The 21140-nt window shown below is 34.6% G+C and overlaps 1 protein-coding gene across 1 annotated transcript; it reads right to left on the bottom strand.

Annotated features, from left to right (window-relative positions):
- Positions 1-11339: 11339 nt before the first annotated feature.
- Positions 11340-20346, bottom strand: LOC131653087 (protein DETOXIFICATION 35-like). The gene is made up of 6 exons (XM_058923132.1): positions 19950-20346; positions 13117-13742; positions 12707-13002; positions 12511-12629; positions 12288-12374; positions 11340-11941 (listed from the first exon to the last, which is right to left on the bottom strand). Exons 1-6 carry the CDS (start codon positions 20208-20210, stop codon positions 11864-11866), a joined length of 1467 nt encoding a protein of 488 aa, XP_058779115.1. The 5' UTR covers positions 20211-20346; the 3' UTR covers positions 11340-11863.
- Between the last annotated feature and the right edge of the window lie 794 nt (positions 20347-21140).

The following is a 21140-nucleotide window of genomic DNA, read 5'->3' on the forward strand; positions in this document are numbered from 1 at the left end:
TTCCAAGTTTGATAATGGGACTTTGCAGGAAAGCAGGTGTGGAGTTTCCTAATGTGGCAAGCATGAAATCCACTAGTGTTGTGGACACCGGTTATGTGCATAGGCATTGCTCTCCTAAGCTAGGTGTCCAGCAGCATCCTCAGCCACAGAACATGGCTCCTCCTGCAGGTGGTAGGTATAATGAGGAATTAGCTTGCAGGTACAATTGGGCGTATTTTGATGCCAACAGAAGATCACAAGCTATGATTCATGATTCTCTCTGCAAGCTCTATCGCCACCAAGTCAATCCGACGGATGTTCCCTCTTTTCCTACTAATGAGGAGTATGAGGCTCATTGTGCATGGCCTGCGGAGAGGCCATTTTTCAGAGAGGGGGATGGTGAAGAGGAAGAAGAGGAAGGAGATGGCATGGAGCAGGATGATGAGGAGGATTGAGGATATCCAGTGTCGATTTTTATTGTTGTTTATTTAGTTTATGTTTAGTTCTATAATACTTTGATTTTACTTTCTGTTGTTGAACTAGTAGCATGTGTTTCTATTGCTTTTGCTTTTGTTAGTAACTACTTTTGTGCCATCCATATGAGGATGAGGTTTGATGTATTTTGGTGGCCATGGATCCCACCCGAACATATTTTGTAGGCAACTTATGCCTTTGTTGATTAAGTATTTTGTTTAAGTAATATGTGCTTGTGTGGGCAATTTATGCCCTTGTTGTTATAATATTGTGTTTTAGTAGTAGAATAGTGTACATATATTATATGTTAAGGTGTAAATAATATTTTGTGTTTGTCTTGGAATAGAAGTGATGCTCTAAAGAAGAAAGAGTGATAAGGTGTGTCAACATCAAAAATTTGGATGGTGATGATAAGATTCTTGATGATGTTCATACCAAGGTAAGTATTTTGTTGCTTTGTAGATTATAAGGTGACTATGAACTAAGGGCTTTACACAAAGTTTTTGTCACATTGCATTTTAGAAATTTTGTTTGTGTTTGAATCAAAATTAGGACAAAACTAGATAAGTGAGTGGACTTCCATTGTGTACAAAAATAAGAGTGTTCTAGTGATGGATGTTAACTCAAATGATTTATGTTTAATCTGGCTTTGTATGAGACATTAGAACTTAGAAGGGATCGAGGCATTTTTTTTTAGTAGTATGAGAAAAACCACCTTAAACAAGGCTACCCGTGAGTGTGTGATCTTTTGTAATCAATTTTGAGCCTAAATTTTTGTTTTGTCAAGTGAATCAAAGGAAAACGCAATGAATGTTGATAAAGAGAAGAAGTGATTCACTTGACAATTTCTTTGGTAAACACTTAACCCAATAGTACTTGAACCTTGAATGGAAAGCATTGATGTCTTTATAGATAGAAATGTTTAAAGTTGGGGAGAGATGTTTCTTAAAGATAAAGAAAAGAAAGAAAATGGTGGTGCAATGCATTCTTTGAAAAAGGAAAATCAATGAAAAAAATTTTTTTGAGAAAGAATGAGCATATGATAAAAGAAAAGAGAAAAAAAACTTTAATGATCTAAAAAAAAAAAAAAGGAAAGAATGCATTGTATGGTGAAAAACAAAAGGGTAACATATTAGTAGTGTTGTATATAAATAATGCTTTCCATGATCATTCACCCTTTTTGTTTCAATGGCCGTGTACATACAATATCACTTGTTTGAAACCCAGGCCAAGTTACAACCGAATGAAGTCCTCAGTGATCTTTGTCTCTATTGTCTCATGTGCATAGTATAGATGAATATATGAATTGTTTTGGATGTGCATCATTGCTAGTGAGTGTGATTTGTCCCTTTTTCTAATATGGCAATTGTCCTTCAATTATTTTGTGAAGTGAAACCTAGGTGATTCATTCATGAACATTATTTCTTTTATGCAATTGTGTTGAAAGGTTTGTGTTCAGAAAGTGGTTCATAGTCATGTTAGAATCTTGTACAAGCAAGGAAGACTTATCTTGTAGGTATGTAACTCAAGTTTGAACCATTCAATTGATGTTACTAACCTTATGTGATTTGATGATGTTTGTTTTTGAGCTAGCTTTGTTCGAGGACAAACAAAGATCAAAGTTGGGGAGAGTTGTTAGAATCTCATTTGTGCATATTTTGTATATAAGTTTTGTGGTATTTCTTAAACTCTTGTGCCAAATTTGATCACCTTTTGATATAATAGTATGTAAATAAATAACCTTGTGTTTATTTTCTAAATTAGTTTAGTTTATTAACTCTTCTTATGTTTTCTTTAGATCTTAACAACTTTTGGGCAAGATGGAATGAGAAGAGTGATCAAAGCAAGCTTGCAAGGAGGGTGGAATGCAAAAAGAAGAAGATTTGTGCAAGGAGGTCCGCTCGGCGGAGTCCAAGCGGACCCAGGCAGAGATTTTCCACCAACAAGTCCGCTCAGCGGAGCTGAAGCGGACATGGGCAGGGACGAGCAACAAAGTGAGCTCCGCTCAGCGGACCCCCTCCGCTCAGCGGACCTTGAAGACAAAATAGATATTTTTACTGCTCCGCTCAGCGGACCTGCTCCGCTCAGCGGACCTACCTTTTCAACTTTTGTTCTTAGCCACATAAAATTGATGAAAAAAGGTGGTTAGCTTAGTTCTTATCATAAGACACACTTGGAAGAAAAGGGAGGGCAAGAGAAGAAGAGAAAAACCATTTTTTCTTAAGAGAAAATCAAGATTTCCAAACATCTTTCTTTGATTTTCTTGAGTTTGATGTCACTAAATTTTGGTTTGTTGCTTGTTGTTGAAGCTTCCATGGATATGGAGGGCTAAGTTTCATCTTGTGTCAAGATTAGAGGTAGTTAGTTTGTAAATATGTACTTTCTTTGATCTATTATGTATGAACTTAGTTAATGATTAATACATGGTGAATATCTTGTTATTTATGTTTCATTTGTTGTTTTGGATCATTATTGAGAGATATGTTTCAAAGCTAGACCTAAAAGATATTCATCTATCAATAAACAAACTCTAGAGATAGATTTGTGAGTTGATATTCACAAGTATCAAGCTTTTAAGATTATCATGTTGATTGTCGGCATGAGAGATCATCTGACGGTGAATATGATAATAATCACGATATTGCTTTAGAGATAAACGGTATCGAGAGGATACGTGATTGTATTAATCATGAATAGGTTCATATATATAATCATTAGAGTACATATGAAGCAAACTAATGAACACTAATCTTGACACAGTTTTACCAAACCGTTTTCAAATCCCAAGTTATTGTCTTTAATTTCTTTACATGCTATTTACCTTTCATGACACTAAAAACATCCAGAACCTTAACTCAAAATACACTAAGCTGTAGAACGGCGATAATATCGCATCAATCCCTGAGGAGACGATACTAAAAATACTTATCCTATACTTTCTAACAAGCAACTTTATACAACACCATGATCAACAAATATATATGAATTCAAAGTAAAATCATATACAAAACCCAACCAAAGAGAAATACACAAAGAAAAGAAGAAATGCACCAAAAATCTCCCGGTTTGTCAGCTTCGATTGATGATCAATCCACCCCAGATCATCCGTATGCAACCTCCAAAGTTGTTTTCTAAGCTAAACTACATATAAAATGTTTGTTGATGGAGTGGGAGCAAAAAAATACCCAAACCATAACCTAAAAATGTGATTTTTACCCCTTTTAACATATTTCTGTCCTGCCAGATTCGCCGGGCAAGCCTGTCATTCGCTGGATAAATGACACCAGCAACGACATGCAGAATTTCACACTATTTCGGCCATAACTTGAGAACCGTAACTCCGATTTGCACCCGTTTTAAACTGTTGGAAAGCTTATTGAATGCTCTTTCTAACAATGACAAAATATCAACCAAATTTATGATCTTTAATTATTTGATTTTGAGCCTTATCGTTGATGAGTTGGTTATGTTGCTCAAAATCGCGCGTTTGTAGCCGTGTCTTCGACACTTTATTGCTCATGTTCCAAATACGCCTCAATACCTACAAAATGAATAGAAAACTATCAAAAGGTACACAAATGAATCAAAACACGAGTATAAACAAATTAAACGTATTTACACACAAAATGAGAAATTATTCAACGAAATTTACACTAAAACGCGATAAGTGCCACAAAACTATATATACATAAGCACTACAAATCGGCATTTATCAAACTCTCCCCAACTTAAACTTATTTTTCCCTAAACAAGAATCAAGTATACGTGAGTTCAAAGTAAAATCATATACAAAACCCAACCAAAGAGAAATACAGAAAGAAAAAAAAGAAATGAACCAAAAATCTCCCGGTTTGTCAGCTCCGATTGATGATTAATCCACCCCGGATCATCCGTATGCAACCTCCAAAGTTGTTTTCTATGCTAAACTACATAAAAATTGTTTGTTGGTTGAGTGGGAGCAAAAAATATCCAAACCAAAACCTAAAAATGTTTTTTTTTTACCCCTTTTAACATATTTCTGTCCTGCCAGATTCGTCGGGCGAGCCTGTCATTCTCCGGACAAATGACACCTGTAGCGACATGCAAAATTTCACACTCTTTTCGGCCATAACTTGAGAACCGTAACTCTGATTTGCACCCGATTTAAAACGTTAGAAAGCTTATTGAATGCTCTTTCTAACAATGACAAAATATCAACCAAATTGATGATTTTTAATTCTTTGATTTTGAGCCTTATCGTTGATGAGTTGGTTATGTTGCTCAAAATCGCGCGTTTGAAGTTGTGTCTTCGACACTTTATTGCTTATGCTCCAAATACGCCTCAATACCTACAAAATAAATAGAAAACTATCAAAAGGTACACAAATGAATCAAAACACGAGTATAAACAAACTAAACGTATTTACACACAAAATGGAAAATTATTCAGCGGAATTTACACCAAAACATGATAAGTGCCACAAAACTATATATACAAAAGCACTACAAATCGACACTTATCAAACGCTCCCCAACATAAACTTATTTTTCCCTAAACATGAATCAAGTATACATGAGTTAAAAGTAGAATCATATACAAAACCCAACCAAAGAGAAATGCACAAAGAAAAAAAGAAATGAACCAAAAATCTCCCGTTTTGTCAGCTCCGATTGATGATCAATTCACCCCGGATCATTCGTATGCAACCTGCAAAGTTGTTTTCTAAGCTAAACTACCTAAAAAATGTTTGTTGATGGAGTGGGAGAAAAAATCACGCAAACCATAACCTTTAAATGTGATTTTTACCCCTTTTAACATATTTCTGTCCTGCCAGATTCGTCGGGCGAGCCTGTCATTCTCCGGACGAATGACACCAGCAGCGACATGCAGAATTTCACACTGTTTCGGCCATAACTTGAGAACCGTAACTACGATTTGCACTCGATTTAAAATGTTGGAAAGCTTATTGAATGCTCTTTCTAACAATGACAAAATATCAACCAAATTGATGATTTTTAATTCTTTGATTTTGAGCCTTATCGTTGATGAGTTGGTTATGTTGTTCAAAATCGTGCGTTTGAAGCCGTGTCTTTGACACTTTATTGTTCATGCTCCAAATACGCCTCAATACCTACAAAATGAATAGAAAACTATCAAAAGGTACACAAATGAATCCAAACACGAGTATAAACAAACTAAACATATTTACACATAAAACGAGAAATTATTCAACGAAATTTACACTAAAACTCGATAAGTGCCACAAAACTATATATACAAAAGCACTACAAATCGGCATTTATCAAACTCTCCCCAACATAAACTTGTTTTTCCCTAAACAAGAATCAAGTATACATGAGTTCGAAGTAAAATCATATACAAAACCAAACCAACGAGAAATACACAGAAAAAAGAAATGAACAAAAAATTTACCTGTTTGTCAGCTCCGATTGATGATCAATCCACCCCGGATCATTCGTATGCAACCTCCAAAGTTGTTTTCTAAGCTAAACTACCTAAAAAATGTTTGTTGATAGAGTGGGAGCAAAAAATACACATACCATAATCTAAAAATTTGATTTTTACCCCTTTTAACATATTCATGTCCTTCAAGATTCGCCGGGCAAGCCTGTCATTCGCCGGACGAATGACACCAGCAGCGACATGCAGAATTTCACACTGTTTCGGCCATAACTTAAGAACCGTAACTCTGATTTGCACCCGATTTAAAACGTTGAAAAGCTTATTGAATGCTCTTTATAACAATGAAAAAATATCAACCAAATTGATGATTTTTAATTCTTTAATTTTTAGCATTATCGTTGATGAGTTGGTTATGTTGCTCAAAATCACGCGTTTGAAGCCGTGTCTTCGACACTTTATTGCTCATGCTCCAAATACGCCTCAATACCTACAAAATGAATAGAAAACTATCAAAAGGTACACAAATGAATCAAAACACGAGTATAAACAAACTAAACGTATTTACACACAAAACGAGAAATTATTCGACAAAATTTACACTAAAACACGATAAGTGCCACAAAACTATATATACAAAAGCACTACAAATCGGAATTTATCAAACTCTCCCCAACTTAAAATTGTTTTCCCTAAACAAGAATCAAGTATACATGAGTTCAAAGTAAAATCATATACAAAACCCAACCAAAGAGAAATACACAAAGAAAAAAAGAAATGAACCAAAAATCTCCCAGTTTGTCAGCTCCGATTGATGATTAATCCACCCCGGATCATCCGTATGCACCCTCCAAAGTTGTTTTCTAAGCTAAACAACCTAAAAAATGTTTGTTGATGGAGTGGGAGCAAAAAATACCCAAACCATAACCTAAAAAATGTAATTTTTACCCATTTTAACATATTTGGGTCTTGCCATATTCGTCGAGCGAGCCTGTCATTCGCCAGACGAATGACACCAGCAGCGACATGCAGGATTTCACACTGTTTTGTCCATAACTTGAGAACCGTAACTCCGATTTTCATCCGATTTAAAATGTTGGAAAGCTTATTGAATGCTCTTTCTAAAAATGACAAAATATCAACCAAATTGATGATTTTTAATTCTTTGATTTTGAGCCTTATCGTTGATGAGTTGGTTATGTTGCTCTAAATCGTGCGTTTGAAGCCGTGTCTTCGACACTTTATTGCTCATGTTACAAATATGCCTCAATACCTACAAAATGAATAGAAAATTATCAAAAGGTACACAAATGAATCAAAACACGAGTATAAACAAACTAAACGTATTTACACACAAAATGGAAAATTATTCAACGGAATTTACACAAAAACACGATAAGTGCCACAAAACTATATATACAAAAGCACTACAAATCGACACTTATCAAACTCTCCCCAACTTAAACTTATTTTTCCCTAAACAAGAATTAGGTATACATGAGTTCAAAGTAAAATCATATACAAAACCCAACCAAAGAAAAATACACAAAGAGGAAAAGAAATGAACAAAAAATCTCCCGGTTTGTCAGCTCCGATTAATGATCAATCCACCCCAGATCATCCGTATGCAACCTCCAAAGTTGTTTTCTAAGCTAAACTACCTAAAAAATGTTTGTTGATGGAGTGGGAGCAAAAATTACCCTAACCATAACCTTTAAATGTGATTTTTACCCCTTTAACATATTTCTGTCCTGCCAAATTCGTCGGGCGAGCCTGTTATTCACCAGACGAATGATACCAGTAGCAACATGCATAATTTCACACTATTTCGGCCATAACTTGAGAACCGTAACTCTGATTTTCACCTGATTTAAAACGTTGGAAAGCTTATTGAATGCTCTTTCTAACAATGACAAAATATCAACCAAATTGATGATTTTTAATTCTTTGATTTTGAGCCTTATCGTTGATGAGTTGGTTATGTTGCTCAAAATCGTGCGTTTGAAGCCGTGTCTTCGACACTTTATTGCTCATGCTCCAAATACTCCTCTATACCTACAAAATGAATAGAAAAATATCAAAAGGTACACAAATGAATCAAAGCACGAGTATAAACAAACTAAACGTATTTACACACAAAACGGGAAATTATTCAACGAAATTTACACTAAAACACAATAAGTGCCACAAAACTATATATATAAAAGCACTACAAATCGGCATTTATCAAACTCTCCCTAACTTAAACTTGTTTTTCCCTAAACTAGAATCAAGTATACATGAGTTCAATGTAAAATCATATACAAAATCCAACCAAAGAGAAATACACAAAGAAAAAAATAAATGAACCAAAAATCTCCCGGTTTGTCAGCTCCGATTGATGATCAATCCACCCCGGATCATCCGTATGCAACCTCCAAAGTTGTTTTCTAAGCTAAACTACCTAAAAAATGTTTGTTGATGGAGTGGGAGCAAAAATCACCCAAACCATAACCTTTAAATGTGATTTTTACCCCTTTTAACATATTTCTGTCTTGCCAAATTCGCCGGGCGAGTCTGTCATTCGCCGGACGAATGACACCAGTAGCGACATGTAAGATTTCACACTATTTCGGCCATAACTTGAGAACCGTAACTCCGATTTGCACCCGATTTAAAACGTTGGAAAGCTTATTGAATGCTCTTTCTAACAATGACAAAATATCAACCAAATTGATGATTTTTAATTCCTTGATTTTGAGCCTTATCGTTGATGAGTTGGTTATGTTGCTCAAAATCGCGCGTTTGAAGCCGTGTCTTCGACACTTTATTGCTCATGCTCCAAATACGCCTCAATACCTACAAAATGAATAGAAAACCATCAAAAGGTACACAAATGAATCAAAACACGAGTATAAACAAACTAAACGTATTTACACACAAAATGAGAAATTATTCAACGAAATTTACACAAAAACACGATAAGTGCCACAAAACTATATATACAAAAGCACTACAAATCGGCACTTATCAAACTCTCTCCAAACTTAAACTTGTTTTTCCCTAAACAAGAATCAAGTAACTCAAGGAAACAAACGCAAAAATCCAAAAATCTCAAATCAACAAGTTTTGAAAAACGGAAACAAATGTATGACTCAAATGCAAAACGGTACACACAAAGTAAATACTTACCACTAAACTACGACGATAACATAAACATGACACAAATGCTAAATACAAAGAATATATTAAACATTCTAAAACAACACTAGTTCAAAATGAATCACACCTAACACACAATCATCGATAGATGAAAAACACAAAATTGAGGTGTTTTCACTCATCCAACAATCTTGCAAACAAAAGATTAAACTATGCAACCATCCAAAAATCATGTTGAAAACACAAAGGCAAGAATCACAAGGACTTTTCAAGGTTGTAATGTGACTTGGTGATCAATCAAACTTCTAAGGGAGTGATCAACTCACAAAAGTTCAAACACAAAATTCCAATCAAACTTCTTCATAATCCCAAATTTCTCAAACCAATCACATACTTATTAACACAACATTATTCCATGATCTTTTTGGTTTTTTTTAAACTTTTCTGTTTTTTCTTTCTTTTTCTTTTTCTTTTCACTTCTTTTTCACATTTTTTTCTTTTCTTTTTCTTTTCTAAACCTTATAGCAACCACAATATAAATGATCAAAACATTTCTCTCCCCAACTTAAATACAACCATCATCATAACATGAATACTCCTTACTTTCTAAGGCAAGACAAAAATTCAAACTATAAATTATAATTGAGGGTTCAAGAAAACAAGGAATCAACATCCATACAAAAATGAGAACCAAACACTCATAGACAAATATTTAGCAAACACAACATGTACATTGACAAAAAGGCTACCTCACAAAAGAATGAATGAATGACATAAAAATTGTAAAAATCCTACGTAACATGAATATGCTATAGTCTAGAAAGCGATAAACACATACCTTGAACGTGTAAAAAACTTTAACAAAATCATTACCATACACTCGCAAGTTGAAACGATCAACATGGAAAATCACCTCAAATTCCTCAAGCTACTCAAAACAAGCTCAGAGAAAAATACACAACTATTCATATATACAAACTAAAAGACCAAATGAAATTGTCTAAACAAATTTAAAAGTGAAGATTTGAAATTTAAGAACTGGTCCGATCTAAATTTGTTTAGACAATTGCATCACACTAAAAAGAATAGATATGCTTGTTTAACGTCGTAAGCTCGACGCCTGTTATTTAAGAATGTTCCTCCAAGTTACTTTTGCCTCCTCTTTTCAGCCAACAATTATTTTATCCACAAGTTGTGAGATTAATCAATATTGTGAACCTGAATAATCGATTTGAGCGTGATAAAGCTAGTGTCAAAGTTAAAGATATGATCCGTAACTGGATAGATTTAAAGATTGGGGTTTCAAAATTCACTTGTCTCTTGCGGAAAAACTTTGTTTGGTTGATTGGATTAAAGGTTTGGATTGGTACCTTCCTTTTGGTTTCTAACCTCTCAAATTTTTTGATGTCCATAGTTTGTTAGTCTTAATTATTAGTGATGTTGTTAATGCGTGGATGAGAAATACCGTAACACATTTTCTTTCTCTATATTTGTATTCTCTCTTTCATCTAATAAATGAGATTGTTTTCTTTAAAAAAAAAGAGCTCTAATAATTTAATAACCTTGTATTATGAACTAATCTTTGCAACTGAAAGTTTATTATGCATGTATGGTTTATTTTTAATTTGTGTTGAATGCTTTTACTGAATTGATCTCTAGTACTTGCTCAATGATTATTTGTTAGAAAGGAATTTCAACTTATAGTAATTTGATACAAAAATTCTTGCCATTTATCACCTAGGCCTAGGGTTAAAAATATGAAAAGATATTGTTCTTGTTAATCAAAATGCTTAGGTCTATCTGTAATTTACTAACGGCCTTAGGCGTTAATTTAGGACTAAAGTTCTATTCTCTAGAGAATTACAGATAGATAATATGGGGGATCCGTAGCCATACCAGATAATAGATTTCAACAGCAAGGTTGATTTATGATAGTGATACTAAGGTGAAGTAAAATCAGTCTTATTCCTGACATATTTTGATATCATATTAAAGTTAACATCAATTAATTTTAGTGTCTAGTATAGATATTCTACCAACCAAATTATACCCCTTTGTTTAAAAAAATCATGAAATTAAATTCAATAATGTTAGCATTCTTTGGCGTTAGAACTATTGATGGATGATCTGACAAGTGTACCAAGTCGCTGCAAGTAATGACATTGCGAGTATCATAGAAAATCGAACATGAATATTGAAATTAATGTTGAGTTTAGTTTTATACTTGTTGAACAAAAAAGGTTCTGTTATGTTTGTTTATATGTTTGAATGGCGATAAACCAGTTTCACAAGGTAAGGCACAAATCAGTTTCAATTGATGATCAATCAATAAACAATATTACAAGCAAATACTAGATAAATGACAAAAGACAACCCATTAACATAACGATAACAAATAGGGGTATAACGTTATGACTACAAGAACTCATCCCTTACAAGTAGTAATTTAGCTACTCATAGAAAAATTAAACAATAACATAGAATTTACATAAATAATACACAAATCATAAACTTAAATGATGAAACTTCAATGGTAGGAAACTGTTACTAACTCCAAAAAGCTCCATAATAATTTATTTCTCTAAAATTTATAATACTTATGTTTTTCCTAAATTTTAGTTTAAATCTAAGTTAATGAATGTGCATTCACATTTCATCTGTAAGCTAATGAATTGTGATTCATGCTTTGCGTTGATGTGGAAGACATGTTATAACTTGGTGCACGCCGGGTTTTATTTGTGAGCACACCATGATATTTTAAGGGCTTCTGATGTTGATAGATTTCACAAGTCGAGTCGCGCGCTGTAGAAAATGTATGTGCAATACACATATGATTTGCAACTCAACATTTATAACTCTATTCATTTGTCAGACACCATTTTCTATCACATCCTTTTGAAGTTTGGTAGAGTTCCAAATTCGCATGCGACTAGCTGTTTTCTCTACCTGCAATTATATCTCAAATCTCATAAATCACATTAGAAAATGTTAAAAAATATTTTAGGATAGAGAAATTCAAGTGTTTACTACTATATGATTTTAATATGTGGATCTAAAAGATCACATTATCATTTTAATAGTGTGTGCATTCTCTGGACTGTCTTGGTGTTTTGCTTTTTTAGTATTTTGTTTAGCATCCTTGTATTTTGATACGGTTTTTATTTGTTCGTTTTCAGTAGCTTATTGTCATATAAATAATTAAGATATTTCACATGTTTCAAAAATGTCTAGTATATTACAAATAGAAGAAAAAAATAGAAGAAATAGACAAATTAGCAAAGTCCTATATTACCTCCTTGCTCCAGTTGGTCTTACAAATAATGGATATGAGCACGAAAATCTGGAGAATACTGCCACACATTGTGCCTCCCCACAGACCCTATGCCACAAAGACGTAAATTTTCATGAAATGAAAATCATATAATAGAGAAGTTGCACTTCAAAATCATGGTGCTATTACTACAAGCAAAGTAAAGATAAATTATAGATTTTCTAGAACAAGAATAGTGTTATACCTTGACCCCTAGATGCTGGTGGAAACCAAGAAAAATTCCAATAGGGAGTCCAACAATGTAATAACATGCCAAGTTTATGTAACCAACCATAACTTGCCATCCACAACCAATTACAACACCTATATAAAATCTCCTCAAAATTACTATAAGCTATTAAAATGTAACTTTTTCTATTCATAAAAGTAAGAAATCTCACCTGATATAGTTTGTGAAACACTATGGAGAACCATGGAAATACCAAGAAGGTATGCTAATTCACTCGAAGCATGTATAATATCCTTACTGTTGGTAAAGATGATGGCAAATTTGTTTTTACTTAAGAAAATCACAATCATGAAAATGATTCCAATGAGAAGAGACTCAAACATTGTCACCAAGAAGGAGTATTTGGCTGCTCTTGGATGCGACATGCCAAGTGTATTAGACACACGAACAATTAGTGCTGTGCTGACTCCAAGAAACAGCATGGTTTTCCAACTTTGAATATTAAGGCTAAAAATCATACAAGTGTTATAATATCGTCCAAGTGTTGGACATCGATGCGCGAAAGACACCGAGACACGCCTAAATCAATAAAAACATTTGATTTTAATCATAATTACTTACCAAATTGAAAAGGAACCAATAGCAATGACAGGATTATCAAGATGACCAGCAAGCAGCATAATGCAAGCAGAATACCATTGTTCTAAGCAGATCATTACAGATGAACCAATACTTAGTTTAGCAAATTCCCATAATTCCTTAAAAGCCATCCAAGATAATCCATTCCATCCTTCTTTACACCAACCAATGGTATAAATTACCAATGCAACAGAAAATATCCATCCTGTTATATTACTTGCCATTGCTAAGCCAATTATTCCCCAATCAAATACATGGGTAAAGATGTAAAGTAAACCATTATGTATGAGTAATGTCATGATTGCTATGTACATAATAACATTAACTTTGCTTTGTGCTTGAAGAAATTTCTTGATCGGTAGATTGATAGCATAGGAAAACATGTAGGGAATTACTAGAATAGCATATTTGCCAGCTAGATCAGCTATTTTTTGTTCTTGGCCAAGATATTTTAAGATTGGAGTTGCATATATATGAATAGGCAAGAGGAATATGCAAGTGGTTAAGAGTATAATCCATGATCTTTGAACATAAATACCAGCATTTTGAAATTGTCCTGCACCATAAGCTTGCCCACATACTGTTGCTAATGCTGTTGACATACCAAACTGCAATTTTACATGTGAAATTTAGTTCATCATGATGAATTGTGGAAATGCCTAGTACAAGCTATCTTATAGAAGCTATGTAACACAAACACTTATGATTACCTTTAATTTATTTATTTTTCAAATTTTTTTGGTGCTTCCTTGTCGGTGTCGTATTCGGAGTGTCCGTGCTTCATAGTATAGAAGTAATTAGCTCATATGTTACTTATCGCTCTTAGTCTAGTAAATCCTATTACTATCTCTAACTACCTACTAATTTTTTTTAACAAACTCCAACAAACAACTAGTTAGTTATATCTTTGGGTTATGTTTCTAGTGTATCTTCATTACTTGCCTTACAAGTAACTAAATCTTTGTTGCTTGGTTCAGAAGCAACTGAATCATTTTGTAATAGCATCCAATATTCTTGATGGAGATAATAATTTCTTATTCCACACTGTAAATCAATACTTTTGAAATCATCAGGTTAAAAGTTCAAATTTTCGACAACAAAAAAGCCTTAAAAATCCCGATTTCAAATTCAACGGACCAACACTTAATATCCTATGTAAATCATCTTGATTTAGAAATTAAAATTCCTAAAAACTCTTTTATAGATGTTATGGTCTATCATTTGGCAATTAGAGCTCAAAAGTTCGCTAAATTATCTTGCCGTTAAGCAACACACATAAAAAATATCACCGTTGCCCATAATCACTCAGGCTTCATTGCATGAAGACTCTTTTCACCCCATTTAAGATTCACCTTCTAAACATCATTAAGAATCTTGATGGCCATTAGCATTCCCTATATGCAAGATTCGGGAAATGTCACAAATAGCAATAGGATTGCTAAAAAAATTTCAAAAATGAACTGAACCGTCGAACTGAACCGAACTAAAAAAGTTAAAATAACTGGACTGTTATGTTTGGATAGTGAACCAAACTATTATGCACAAACAGTTCTAAAACCGAACTGTAATAAAAACCGAACCGAACTGAAACTAATTGAAACCAACCAAATTTGAAAATGAAAATACTTAAAACAAATTTTAAAAAATTTTAAAAATTGAAAAATAGCTTAACGGTTATGTTCTTTGATATAAACGGTTCGGTTTAGAATAAATTATCTTGTAACGGTTCGGTACGATTAGGAATTTCGAAATGGCATACCAAACTAATAATTTTGGTTCAGTTCAGTTTAAAGGAATGATATTTTTCAATCATGTTGCAGCCCTAGATGCTGAGTTTTTATAGTTACAATTGATACTGTATTGTATAACTAATTCCTAATATTAAGGGAACTATGAATGATTCAAATTGTGCCAATTCATCTGCACATTAATAGGTATAGTTTGTAACCCCTTAATTATAGGAATAGCTTTATGACTATCTGTTATTATGCCCCCTCAAAATTGGGTCACCATCAATGACACAAATTTTGTCTCTGAGAAATGAATATCTGGTGCGATGCATAGGCTTTGTTAGAATATCTGCCGGTTGGTCCTTTGTAGAAATATGAGAAACTCGTATTTTTCCAAGTTGCACCATCTGTCGCACGAAATGATAATCTAGAGCAATGTGTTTCATTCGAGAGTGAAATACTGGATTGGAGCATAAGTAGGTTGTGCCAATATTGTCACAAAAGAGAGTAGGTACTTGAGATGGTACTCCAAGTTCACTCAATAGATTGAGCAACCACATGATCTCAGCTGTAGTATTGGCAGCCGATCGGTATTCGGCTTCTGTGGAGGATCTTGCAACTGTTTTTTGTCTTTTTGATAACCAGGAGACAGGATTTCCACCAAAATAAATTATGTAAGCTGAAGTTGATGTTTTGTCATCATAATTACCTCCCCAATCGGCATCGGTGAAGGCCTGTAGTTTGAGATGCAATGGTTTTGCTAGCCTCAAAACATGATTAATAGTATGTTTTAGATACCGTAATACTCGCTTGAGCTGTTGGAGATGGACTTGTGTTGGTTGATGCATGAATTGTGACAATTTATTAATTGCAAAGGATAGATCTGGCCTTGTCAAAGTGACGTATTGCAATGCACCAATGATACTACGAAATAGCTTTGAGTCGGCAGGGGCAGATCCATCATTTAGTTTGAGAGGAGTAGTCATACATAATGGTGTGTTGACGGACTTTGCTCCAGCCATATTGAACTTATCCAAGAGCTCTCTAATATAACCATGTTGAGATAATAACATACCCTCATTGGTTGGGATCATTTCAATTCCAAGAAAATAATGAGGGAAACCAAGTTGTTTGAGAGAAAACTTCTTGGAAAGTTCTGTCATGAAGTGAGTTAAAAAGGTAGTGTTACTGCCCGTCAAGAGTAAGTCATCAACATATACTAATAAGAAAGCTTGTACCCCATGTTTATTGTAAATAAACAAGGATGAATCACTTTGGCTTGTTTGAAACCCAACAGAAAGAACAAAAGCTTTGAGAGAATCATGCCAGGCTCGAGGTGCTTGTCGTAAACCATAGATAGCCTTCTTGAGTTTGCATACATGTTGAGGAAATTCAGAATGAATAAATCCGGGTGGTTGCTGCATGTAGACATCTTCAGTCAATTTTCCCTGCAAAAAGGCATTATTAACATCCATTTGGTGTAAAGACCACCCTTGAGAAAGTGCTAAAGTGAGAACCACTTTAATGGTTTGAGGTTTCACAACCGGTGCGAATGTTTCCTTAAAATCAAGACCAGGTGTTTGAGTGAATCCTTTTGCAACCAACCGTGCTTTGTACCGTGCCACACTTCCATCAGGATTTCTCTTGATGCGAAACAACCATTTACAGCCAACTAAATTAGTGTGAGGTTGACGAGGAACCAAGGTCCAAGTACCATTATTCATGAGTGCATTAAATTCAGCAGAACAAGCATCTCTCCAATGTGGTATTTTGAATGCTTGAGTAATGGTAGATGGCTCAAGATTTTCCTGTAAATCATGTTTAGTGGCAATAAATAGTTTCTTGGGTTTGAAGATATTATTTTGTGACCTTGTTACTACAGGAGCACGTTGAGCTGGATTATTTGTCGTTAAAGTTGGAACCGAACCAGATGCAGTGTTGGTGGTAGAAGTTGTTAAGTTATCACTACTCACTGGTAGCTCTGTTGTCACAGATGACTCGATAGGTAGCATTGACTCCGGGACTGGTGGAGGACTTGATCCCGGAACTGGTGTGGGACTCGATACCGGGACTGATGACTCAGAGGTAGGTGTTTGGTTCGGTGCGAGGACTGGTGCAGGACCGGATACCGGTAAAGGTGGAACTGCAGGCAGAGATGACTCATGTGCTCGGGACTGGTGTGGTTCCTGAGCTGAATTTGGATCTTGATTGACATGAATAATACTATGTACTGTAGAGTCATGTGATGGAATTAGAGGACAAGGAGATGACGAATTAATTATGGATTGATAAGGGAATGCATTCTCCACAAAGTTGACATGTCTAGATACATAAATCCTATTTGATAGTGGTTCAAGACAAATATATGCATACTGTGACAGTGAATAGCCTAGGAATACGCAAGGTTTAGACCTGGGTTGGAGCTTATTTTGCATATATGGTTTTAGCCAAGGAAAACACAAGCATCCAAATGAATGAAGTTTACTATAGGTTGGTTTACTTTTAAACAATACTTCAAAGGGAGTGATCATTTTAATGACTGGTTTAGGCATCCTGTTAATAAGATACACAGCGGTGGTGAAAGCAAACGACCATAGGTGGGAGGGTAAATTAGCATGATGCAAAAGAGCACGACCCGTTTCAACAATATGTCGGTGTCTCCTCTCTGCTGTGCCATTTACCTCAGGTGTGTGAGGTGGTGTGGTGAAATGAGAAATGCCATTATTGGCAAGAAAGGATTTTAATTTGATAAATTCTCCACCATTATCAGTGAAAAGAGAAACAATCGGCAAATTAAAGGATTTTTCAACAATGGACTTGAATTGAACAAAAATAGAGAATACATCTGACTTATGTTTCATTGGATACAACCAGACATATTTGGAAAAATGATCAACAATGATTAAATAGTATAAAAAACCATCTAATGATCTAACAGGAGCTGGGCCCCAAACATCAGAGTACAAAAGTTCCAAAGGTTTGCTGCTTGTGAGATGATGATTTGAAAAAGGAAGCTTGTGGCTTTTCGCACAGTGACAAGAAGCACACTCATGTGAGGCTGGAAGCTTTATTGGTAGATGATGATTGTCAATTAGATGCTTTATTATTTTGAAAGAAGGATGTCCTAATTTGTGATGCCATGTAGAGGCAGAATGGATGCTTGTATGCAATGCGTGCGGTGGACTGGATGGACTGAATGGACTGAATGCATTGGATAGATGATAGAGATCTTGTTTAAGTGGTCCTTGAAGCAGTGGTTGACCCGAGGTCAGGTCCTTGACAACAAAATGATTTGGAAAAAATTCAACAGAACAACCATTAGATTGACATAACTTGGAAACAGACAAAAGGTTAGATTTAATTTTAGGGACACATAAGACTTGTTTAAGATGAAGGGGTTTGACAGAAGTATTAATAACAGAGTTACCAGTGTGAGTAATTTTCAAACCTGTTCCATCACCAACAATCACCCGATCTGCTCCAGGATAGGAATTTGCTAAAGTGAGCTGTTGCAGGTCCGGAGCAATATGATGAGATGCTCCTGTATCCATGACCCAGTTACCATGTTGTGTTGCAGCCGAATTCTGAGCAAAGTTCGCTGTTGGTTTAGGGCCGGTTCGTTTTGGAAATCCCTTGATTCTGTAGCAAACCTTAGCAGTGTGACCAACCTTGTCACAAAACTGACAGATCACCTTATTTTCGCCATTCCGCAGAGTTGGAGAAGAGCTGCGGTTGTTGTTGTTTTTGTGTTGATAGTTTTTGGTTCTTGTGACTGCATTGGCAGTGGCAATCACATTGTCAGCTGTAAGTGGGTCAGCTTGGTGATGAATCGTTTCAAAATCGATCAGTTTCTCATGAAGTTCAGCAAATGAAACGGGACTTTCTCTGCTTCTAAGTGCAGCAGAAATTTCACGATACTCAGCACTCAAACCATTGAGAGTGTGAATAACAAGATCAGTTTCATCAAGAGGATGATCAATGATTGAGAGTTCATCCGAAATTGCCTTTATCCCTTGTAGATATGTAGCCATCGATTGATTTCCTTTTTTGAAATTGGAAATCCGTTGTTTGAGCGCAATAATCCGCACTCTTGAACGGCCCGCATACATGGTTTTTAGGATCTCCCATGCTTGATTGGAACTTTTGACGGTTCCTAAGTGTGTGACCACTGTTGCGGCCACAGACGATACAATACCATGTAGGATGAGTTGATCTTGTCGAACCCAATGCGTGAAGGCTGGATTAACAGCCGTGGTATCGTTCGCGAGCTGTTTTGATGGACAAGGCTTAGTTCCATCAATATAACCTAGAAGATCATAGCCTGTTAAAAGAGCCATGAATTGAATTCTCCAGGCTGGGTAATTGTCTCCATCGAGTTTAATAGAGAGTTGAGAACCAGCATTCAAGACGATCAGTTTGTCTGCTGGTGATGACATGGTGAGCGTCAGTTCAGCGTCAGAAGGCATAGCGTCAGAAGGCATAACAAGGATCGAAAAAAAATATTACTTTTAAGCTTTACGCTCTGATACCATAAAGGAATGATATTTTTCAATCATGTTGCAGCCCTAGATGCTGAGTTTTTATAGTTACAATTGATACTGTATTGTATAACTAATTCCTAATATTAAGGGAACTATGAATGATTCAAATTGTGCCAATTCATCTGCACATTAATAGGTATAGTTTGTAACCCCTTAATTATAGGAATAGCTTTATGACTATCTGTTATTACAGTTCTTAGTAAATTGAAACAGTTATGTTCAGTTCGAGTAAATTTTTATTATAATTTAGTTCGGTTTGATTCGATTCAATTTTCTCTCGAAGTATACCATGAAGACCGCTAATCACAAACATTACTACCACTTTTGTTTTTTTATAAATATAAACAAGTCAATCAATAAATAATCAAATGCATTATTAATAAATCTATAATTAATGCTAATTAAACTTTGAAAATCACAATCAAAAAAGAAAATGTATGTCAAGGAAGGGATTAAAAAGAACATTGTATAAAGTTAGAAAAATATCAAAAAGCAGGTTTTAATTCCTAAAAATAATTCAGAGTTCTTGAATGTAGTGACTAACCAGCAAGGAGTAATAGATAGAAGTGATGACACTTAGATAAAGAGAGACAGAAGAGAGCTCAATGTCTCCAAGATGACCAGCATAGATTGAAGTCGAAGTGTAATTAAGATACTGAAAAAGTGAACACAAAGCCACTGGAACTGCTATCCTCCATATCTTCGCTGTCTCATTCCATAGCACATATTTAACATCCTTCAACCTTTTCACTGCCAAATAATCACTTTCTGGTGTTAAGTTTTTCTTCACCAAAGGTGTTTCCATTTTCAATGAGATTCAATTTCTCTCTTTGTCACACTCAAATTGAAAAGCATAGAGCAGTATATGCTATATACTTTGGGAATTGTATTTAATAGCCTTTTGTTATACCGCTGGATACCATAAAGATAAAGTGGCAACAACCAAACTGTTGTCCTTTTGAAAATGAAGTATGATGGATGTGTGCCTCATGTTTTGGTGAAGTATCTGTTGAGAAGTCCCACATTAATAAATGTGATTTCAGAATTTGTTTGTATGAAAATTATTAGAATTTTAAAGAAGTGTGTTGAGAAGTTGATAGAAATATAAATATTCAGGGTCTGTTTGAAATAGTTTTTGTTTTTAGTTTTTAAAAACTGAAAAGTAAAAATCAAAACACAATTTAGCCATTTCAGTTTTTTGCTTTTAAAAACTGAAAAATTGTGAAGAGTTTTTTAAAACACATTTGTAAAATACTATATTCAAACAAGTTTTTAGTTTTTAAATTTTCAAAAACTAAAATAGAGTTTTTGAAAAGCCTTTCAAACAGGCCCTCAGTCTCTGACTCACTCACCATGTTTTTTAAATTTATATTTTGTTGTGCGATGAAGATGAATATTTATATAAGAAACAGGACTTGAAAATGGCTCAAGAGACTTTGATATCATGTAACTTCGGAAATTTTAGTTACTTTAAAGATGAATAAAAAATTAATACTTTCATTATTTTAAGATTTTTGTTGGATACATGGTGTCAATATTTTTTTGGTACTTTCGACTTCACAGACTCTCCAATAAATGATATCAAAGTAATAGTTTAGTTTGGTGGAAAAAGTGCATGTTGGATCCTGTTATAGGATGTAGAAAACTCTTATTTGTGAGGGAGATTATTGTGATTCAGTGTGAGTGATTAAGTCTCATATCGACTAAGAATTGGGGGAATGTTGATATTTTAAGG

This window comes from Vicia villosa, linkage group LG2 (genome assembly GCF_029867415.1).
Source record: "Vicia villosa cultivar HV-30 ecotype Madison, WI linkage group LG2, Vvil1.0, whole genome shotgun sequence".
Taxonomy (NCBI): Eukaryota; Viridiplantae; Streptophyta; class Magnoliopsida; order Fabales; family Fabaceae; genus Vicia; species Vicia villosa.

Bases quoted from the DNA above. Each gene is read 5' to 3' on its own strand.
- LOC131653087 (XM_058923132.1), bottom strand. From the start codon at position 20,210: ATGGAAACACCTTTGGTGAAGAAAAACTTAACACCAGAAAGTGATTAT. The intron at 13,003-13,116 runs GTAAGTAATTAT...TATGATTTTTAG, and splicing joins ATTGGTTCCTTTTCAATTTG to CCTTAATATTCAAAGTTGGA. The intron at 12,375-12,510 runs GTATAACACTAT...TTTGTGGCATAG, and splicing joins ACCAGCATCTAGGGGTCAAG to GGTCTGTGGGGAGGCACAAT.